An 8,359-nucleotide genomic window follows, 5' to 3' on the forward strand; every position below is an offset into this window, starting at 1 on the left:
AATATAAGAGTTTAATCCTTTCTATTTTCCATATTTTTTGCAAGCCATAAAAATTGTGCTGGGGCTTTTAAGTGATTAAAAATTTAGGTAACTCCAAGGTTGACTATCTCAATTTATCCATTAGCCACATTATACCCATAATTAACCTTTTTCCAGAAACACTCCTTTCTAACTTAAGACTGTGGAAGCTGTATACTGCCCAAAAAGCCCCATAGATGCCCATTTATAACAGCAGTGTAATTATTGACACACCGTATTACTTCCATGACTTTTTAGCTATCTCGCTTTTTTCCTAACAGGAACAGTATTTAGGCTAGGAGGAAATGCCAGAAGACAATAAGGCCCAGACTTCCAGCAAATCAGGTAATCTTAAATGTCTTCTGTAACAAGGTTCACACTGAACCTCAGTGATACCAATTCTTCCTTATGACACACAGACTCTCCTCCCTGATGATATCTGCATGAAAGATTAAGGACCAAGGAAAATTATCTGTTTAGGGCCTAATCTCATGAGATATCCTCATAGAGCCCTGGCTGGTGTGGCTCATTGGTTGAGCACTGTTCTGCCCGTTTGAATCCCAGTCAAGGAACAAGTCCAGGTTTGTGGGCTCCATAGGCGGACAACTGATGTTTGCTTTCTCTCTCCCCCTTCCTCTCTAAAAATCAATTAAAATTATCTTAAACTATATGTGTATAGCCTTATAGATTCAACTCAATGCAATGACTTCTCTCATATTAAAATCAGGATAATTCAAAACTGTCATAAAACAGCACATGTAAGGAAACTAAGCCACAAGACTGTTGCATTATGGTTTAATCTAATTGCACAAAATTTAGAAATTACAGCTCCTCTGAATTTCTAAGAGGAAGGTTATGCATGCCTCCGTATTCAAGTCTGCACTGTTACATTTGAACCATATAGTGAATTTTACATTATAATGGATCAATTTAGAATTCCCATGCAACACCTCAAATCATGTAAAATAAAATGGAAGCAATTTTTAAAGCTTTGTGGATAGTTCTCATGCTAATGCTAAAAAGCCTTTTTATGGGCAACTTTGGGTTATTATATACTAGAATGCTACCCTTTAAAATGTTGGTCACTGAGTAAGTCCAAAGAAAAAATTTAAGAACAATTACTTGTGACAACCAAAAATTCCCTTCACTTCAAAAACCTCAATTTTGTTTCTTGTAAGATTTGTGTAACCAACTGCTTTCCACAGGACAAGAACTATGGTAATAGTGTGTTTGACTATTACAGTTATGCTATTATTTTATTAATTCAAAAGCACTTTACAAGAAAATATAAGTATGGCTTCCAATAGGAATGTTATACCTGAACTTGATACCAAGCTCACACATTTTAGTTTTGCAAGGAAAAACAGGCTTTCAGGTTAAACAACAATTTGTAACCAAAACTTTAATCCCAAGGATTCTCACAAAACATATTACAAATGACAGCATGAAAAAAAATTTTGCACAGTAACTCAAAGTTCAGCTCTACAATGTACCCTTAAACTGGCAGGACACTGGCATCTTGAATAGTCTCAAATTTCCAAGTGAAGAATGTTACCAATAGCTATGTATTCATATATAGCAATCACGTAAGAAATTTATGACCTAAAGCAAAGGTAAAACTAACTTTCTTAAAACTTCTTAGATTCTACACTAACTGGACAACATCTGCCCAGTGTAAAGACTAGTTGGGTTTTCTTAAACCTCTAATCTAGTTTAAGGGTGCAGCTTTAATTTTTAGCTGCTGGCTTGTGTTCACAGCAGCTTTTGAAGACTGCCTGTCCAACTACAGCTGCGTATTAGATCCCAGCTATGGCAAGTCTTAAATCCAATTTTTGCCAGTTTTGTTTCCACAATATTCAACGTCACACTTTAGCTGGGCAGAAGTTAAGAGGTTTATTATCAGTCTACGCAAGACTGAAGTTCAAAGCAAATTCAATTTTGCTTAAGGGAACATTGTAAAGTAACAATTCTTGATATTACATGCCTCATATGATCCATTTCAAACCATAGAGAATTACATCTTTATGTGTCACTGTTCCAAGACAAACAAATGTGAACAGCTAAAACATCTTAAAAATGCACCAAGCTTATGAAGTCTCAAACAAAACTTGAATTTTCTGTACATACTCCTGTCAAATGAAGTTATTTCCTGTACACCACTCATCTTGCAAACTGGTCTTCTATTTCCTTTCATTTGACCTAGATCGGCTAAAAAAAACAAAAGCAGAAAAACAGGTTCCATCTGTAACTTGGTGACTGACAAAACAGCAAAAGATTTTTTATGGTAGAAAATTATATCAAAATGGCTTAATTAGACCTATTTCTGGTTTTAGTACATTACATATACAAGGTCTTAAATAGCTCATCATTAAAGATCTTACCTACGAGACCTAGAGAAGGATCGAGACGGCTTATGATTTCTCTCCCGAGACAGTGATCTCTCTCTTCTCCTATCTCTAGAAAGGGACCTAAAGACAGAGGCAAAAGAAAAACGGGACCATTCAGGACTATAAACAATAAATATTTCCAGTAAGTCTTGGAAAACGAAGAGTTTGTTAATTCTAACTTAATACTGATTCCATGTAACACTTTATCCATTACTAAGAATTCATTACCATTAACCAAGTCATTTAGAAAACAGCACAGCAAACAACACTGCCATTTCTGAGACTGTGGCCAAGTCATTTACCTGCTCCGGCTGCGGGAGAAGCTTCTCCGTCTTGGAGATCTAAAAGCAGAAACAAGAAAGTTAGGCTAACTGTCAATTAGTATTTATGGCGTGAGGCATTTCCCAACTTTTCAATCTCACTGTTGGGCCCAGTGAATGTGCCGAAGAACTGGCACCCATCGTCAAAACAAAAACAAAAAAAAGAAAAGAAAAAAAAGGCACAGAAGGATTAAGGAACCAAAAGCTCAAGTGAAAAGCAGGTATTCCAACCATGGACTCACTTTAACAAAGAATGCTTCACAGCAGATCTGTCCAATGCAAAACTTCATGTCAAACTAACTTCACTACCCAAACACCACACCAAAATGTAGTCCCACAAGTAGTTCCAAAAACAGTACCATAAACCAGTATTTGGAACCCATGCAAACCTCTAAGTCCATGACAAGACTTAGGTACCAGGTGGATAGTGTAATTGTGAAAACGCGCTAGGTGTAAATATTGATGCCATTAAGTGCTACATTAGAACTGCATTTGTGATCGTCACATTTAAGGGTGTGTTTAGACTTATCAAAATTACCTTAGCTCTTGGCCCACTTCACCCCCAAAATTTAAAAATTTTGAAAACTGTTAGTAAAACCATTTAAAGGTGATAGGAGTCAAATTTTTGCTAGAAAGGAAAGCTAAATCTGTTAGTAATTAAAATTTTTAGTTTGGCATCTCACACATGCAAATAAGTTTCACTTGAAGGTCTAGTTACATTATGAGTTCCCTATCACCCTTAAAAGTTTTATTCAAGCAATATATATGTACATTACCATTCAATTATGCACAGCCAGCCTTTGATCCAGAAAAAAAGAATTACTTTAAGCCGCTTACTCCTTATTTTAACCAGCAGTAAACTGTATAAGCAGGAAAAACTTACTAGTTTTGGGTTTCAACAAGCTAGAAATGGTGAGGTGAGGCTGCCGGACTGACGGCCAGGAAGAATTTGCTGAAAAGGTTTTGCCAGATGTTGCGTTGGATTTAGTTGGTTGGCGAAGGGGGTGTTGTGGATTTTTCCTGCTTTTTTGTTAGCCGAAGGCTGCTGCTGTAGTTGTTGTGAAGACATTTGGTAAATAAACAGCTGAGCTGATTGGCCAGGAATGTGTGGGCGGTCGAGGTGGCTGCTGCCGATTTGGTTAAGGTTGGAGAGAAGGCTGAGAGAAAACAGCATGCTCGGGAACCAAAGGGCGGTGCAACCTGACGACTGGCCATGCCTGGGTCATGTGAAACGACACCAGCCAAGCTGAATGGGGCGCGCTGGTCACATGACGCTGAAAGGGCTAGTTGACTGGCTAATGCAGACTCAGAGGGTGGTGAGAAGAGACATGATGGTGACTCTGTAACGGGGTTCATTTTTATTAATAGATGGACCAAAAAGCACAAAAAAATGAAGAAAAAAAAAACAAGCCATCAGTACAACCATCTATTAGCTAACAAATACTCTATTATGATGGGCAACAGTGTGTTGTTTTTCAAAACAGCAAAAGGGGCAAGATTTTGAACTCCTATCTCCTAGGACTTCACTCACCTTTAAGAGGTAAATTCAGTCCTTCAGAAACTATTTTGGAGATTTGAGGAGATGTGGACTTAGCATCCAGACAACACTGCCTGGTCCAAGAATGATGCCATTGTCAATTATAAAAAAACTGATCTCTCTCCTATTTGGGTATGAAGAATAGATGACTGGGATTACTTTTTAGCCCCCTTTATTGGTCAGTGACTTTAGTTTCAGAAAGATTTCTATTTTACCAGTTGTAACATTAAAACAGCTGCCTGATTGATAAATATTACAATCGTGCTAATAGAAAACACATTTTTTTGGTGAAGAGCTAGAGTTGAATGTAATGTTTGTCATTATGGAGTCAAGAAATGGAAAAAGGCCTAAATTGAAGTATAAGGGAAGACTTGGAAAGATGCACTAGAAGATGAACTAGAAGATAGATCCAAGATAGAAGTTACTGACTACCAACATGAACCTAAAGACAAAAGCCAACACTCAGCACAACTCACATACCCCAAACTACACCCAGCAAATGCTTCATAAAAACCTCCGGTTCTTCAAAATAAATTTAAAACCCACCAACAAACTTTGAGAGAAATACCTGCTCCTATTACCTACTCCATTACACCAATACCTCTAGTCACGCTCTCTCTCAAGTACCTGCGGCGAGGTGGAGGACTCCTTCGCCGATAATCATCTCGAGGGCGACGACCCCAAGAGGGAGGTGGGCCTCGATTTCGACTTCTCTTTTCACCATTCGACAGTTCCACTCTGACTCGGCAGCCACATAATGTTCTAGGAAGATAAAAACATTATTACATTTAAAGCAGCCAAACTGACTTTCTAAAAGATGTATATTAAAGCAAAAAGCACTTCTAGTTAGGAACACATTTGAATGCCTGCAGAATCCTTAACACCAAAACAGGTTTTAGTTCCCTTATTTTTTCTTAAAGGAAACCAACTTCTTTACATGTTATTGCTTTGTTAAGAGTCAGTCTGATCATTGGGCTCGATGTTAATATATCAGTAGTTGTAATTTAAGTGTGAAAACACAGAATAGTCCTTAAAGAACTAGTTCATCTATACATCCTGTGTGACTTCTTCCTTTGAGGTCCCATCACTTGTTTACGAATCTTACCCTGTATTTGCTGGTCTCTCCACTCCATCCCTGTCCATGTAAACAGCAATAAATAGGACAGGAGACATCTGTACATCTTATTTTACATCACCCCTCTCCCTCAATTATCACAATAGTTGACATAAAAAATTCCAATAGCCATTACGTTTAGATAAGCCAGTGACTGGGAAGAGGTGCAACCCTGGGAATATGTTTCTGCAATCTGCTTGGATAAACAAGCTTTCTACAGCCAACCCTCCGAACATTTAATTTTAGGATCAAAATCCAATGGTTTCAAATGCCAACCAAATAGAAGGGGGAAGGGCAACACCTGCTCGCTATTAAAACACGGGTATTAGCAGTCAGCTAAGGGAAATTGCTATATAAGCCAGGCTTCCTAAAAGCACTCCAAACACGTAAAAGATAATGGTGCAGCAAACCCCATGTAAGCATCCTCCAGTTACAATCATCAATACAGGGCCATTTCTAAAGTATGATTCCACAGCTGTTTTAGAATCAATTCAAAGACAACAACAGCTGACACTGCGGAGAATTTAGATGAAAATGTTTTGACCATTTTTTGGATGCAGCTATACACCCACCAAGAATTGACCATTAAACTTAATTTCTTTAATGGCCAACTGAATAAAAAGAATCCTCCTACTTATGTCCACTGAAACTGTTTGGTCCTTTTTTTATTGCAAAAAAGGTGTACACAAATTTCCAGTAACATCAATTTCAGATAACCAAGAAGCCACTCAGAACCATTATCCCAGAGATTTTTAAACATTAAAAACTTAAGCGACATATTTAAATAAACGACTCAATTACCTCCCATCTAGCTCTCTGACAGCATCGGCTGCATCTCGGGGATCTTCAAATTCAACAAAAGCAAAGCCAGGAGGGTTTCTGGCAACCCACACACTTCGGAGTGGTCCATAATAGCCAAAAGCTCGTTCCAATTCCGTCTTGTTACCGTTGTTTCCAAGGTTACCCACATACACCTTACAATCCAATGGACAGGAATCACGATGCATTTCTGTAAAAATGAAAAAAAAATATATTGAAGATTTAACCAAATAATCTACACACAGGGGAACACAGACCCTTAGGAAAGACTGCCAAAATACTAAAAACCTAATTAAGTCAAATTACCACCCTCGAAACATCCATTTCTCCGTTAAGTGCTAAGTTACAGAAGCCCGAGACAAAGGTGCACAGACCACGATCCCATCCATTGTGAAATGTCCCAAACAGGCAAACCCGGAGACACGTCAGACAGGAATTAACTGCACTTCAAGCCGCCGGGGCAGCGGTCCCCATCACCGGGGAGGCCGGGCTCCACCGCCTCAAAGAGCGGCCTCTCCAATAACGCGGTGTAGGGCCCTTTCCGACACCCCGTCCTTCTCTTCTCCCCTCGGGCTCATCCAATTAAAAACCAGCCCAGACACATCCTGTTGGCGTGGCCCCACCCTGTGCCCAGGAGCTGAGAACAAACCACTGCTGGAGACTGATTTTTTGAAAAACTTTCTGTGGCCAGTTCCAGGCCCACGGGCTACCGGGCAGCAGCTCAGAAACAATGCTGCCCACAGAAGACGGGTTTAAAAGAAGACAGACTGGGTTCAAGGAGTAAAAAGTGGAGTCACATTAAAATAACATGAAAACGTGAGTGCAGAAATCACTTACTGTGGATCCAAGAAATTTCCAGTCTTTTTATAGATTAAATCTTTATTATCGAAAATATTACATTATGCTTCCTTTTTTTCCCTCCATTGACCCCTTCCAGCCCGCCCAGGCCAAAATTCCAGTCTTAACTAGAGCCCAGTGACAAAAACCCTGGAAGCTTAAGAAAACGTGGGGCGGAAAAAAAAAAGGCGCCATAAATTGAAAGGCCGCGCGGCCTGGAGTACGGTTCTGTTACCAGGTCCCCCTCTGCCTTCATCCTCGGGTAACCTCACCCGCCGGCGCCTCTCCCCACAAAGGTACCTGAACCCCGGCCCTCAGGGCCGGGACCCGCCCGGGTGGGCTTCCAGCCCGCCGCCGCCCGCGCCGAACGTCACAAAATGGCGGCGGCGGCCCTTTGTCTCAGTCTGGCGCCGCCATTGGGCCCGGCCCCACCTCGGCGCTGTTACGTCTCACTTCCCACTTCACTCCTCGGGGCCCGGTCTCTCACCGAGATCTTGGGTTAGAAACGCGGCGGCTGAACTCCACACACCCTCGGACGGCTCTGCAGCTCCCCTCCGCCCGGCTCCACAGGTCCCCTCACCTCGCCGGCGTCCACGAAATGGCGGACCACCGCCTTCTCCTCGCCCTTATTTATACGCCATGCGGGAGTCACATGATTGGACAGGATCGCCCAATGAGAGGCCAAGGAGGCCGTGACGCAGCGGCTGCGAACGCGACGAGCCGCGCGGTCGCTGGGAGCGCGCTCGGGCCGCGCCGTGGGGGTCTGCGGGGTCCCGGCAGCCGCGCGCCCGCCGCCCCGCGCCTGGCGCTCCCGCGGGGCTCTTCCTCCGCCCCCCCAGCTCCGAGTTCCGTTCCGTCTCCCCTCCGTGCTCGTCCCCAAACGGGCTGGAGCCGTGGGCACTGCTGCCGCCACTCCCCTAAGCGGACAGAGCCGTTGGCTCCGATGAGATTTAGGTCTTGGAGGAATCCAGTGCGGGATCCTCGCCCGCGGCTTGGCTGGAACGAAGACCCTCGCGCTGACAAACGTGCTTCCGAGTCGCTCCCAAGGTCACGGAGCTGTGACCGAGCTGCCACCCGCTGTGGCCGCCGAGTCCTACGCTTAGGGGCCAGCCCGGTCCTGCAGAGTCTGGCTGCCACTCGGGCTGGTTTTCCGCCGCTCCCCCCAGCGGCGGGTCACCGTCTGCCTGGACTCCGCGATGTGGAACAGACTCCACGGCAAACGGGACCGGGCCGGCCACCTGGAACTGGAACTTGAGCGAATAACAATGGAAGGAAGTTCCCGGGGACGGCTGACTTAGATCCTAAGCCCCCAAACCAATGCCAGGAA

At 43.0% G+C, this 8,359-nt stretch overlaps 1 protein-coding gene across 1 annotated transcript; it reads right to left on the minus strand.

Annotated features, from left to right (window-relative positions):
* Positions 1-796: 796 nt before the first annotated feature.
* Positions 797-7,665, minus strand: SRSF3 (serine and arginine rich splicing factor 3). The gene is made up of 6 exons (XM_079780451.1): positions 7,520-7,665; positions 6,178-6,385; positions 4,890-5,024; positions 2,708-2,746; positions 2,400-2,486; positions 797-2,226 (listed from the first exon to the last, which is right to left on the minus strand). The coding sequence occupies exons 2-6, from the start codon at positions 6,381-6,383 to the stop codon at positions 2,199-2,201; spliced, it is 495 nt and encodes a 164-aa protein (XP_079636577.1). The 5' UTR covers positions 6,384-6,385; positions 7,520-7,665; the 3' UTR covers positions 797-2,198.
* Between the last annotated feature and the right edge of the window lie 694 nt (positions 7,666-8,359).

Source organism: Cnephaeus nilssonii (assembly GCF_951640355.1).
Source record: "Cnephaeus nilssonii genome assembly, chromosome: 9".
NCBI lineage: Eukaryota > Metazoa > Chordata > Mammalia > Chiroptera > Vespertilionidae > Cnephaeus > Cnephaeus nilssonii.

Bases quoted from the DNA above. Each gene is read 5' to 3' on its own strand.
- SRSF3 (XM_079780451.1), bottom strand. From the start codon at position 6,383: ATGCATCGTGATTCCTGTCCATTGGATTGTAAGGTGTATGTGGGTAAC. The intron at 5,025-6,177 runs GTAATTGAGTCG...TTATCTTCCTAG, and splicing joins GTCAGAGAGCTAGATGGGAG to AACATTATGTGGCTGCCGAG. The intron at 2,487-2,707 runs GTAAATGACTTG...CTCTGTCTTTAG, and splicing joins TTCTCCCGCAGCCGGAGCAG to GTCCCTTTCTAGAGATAGGA.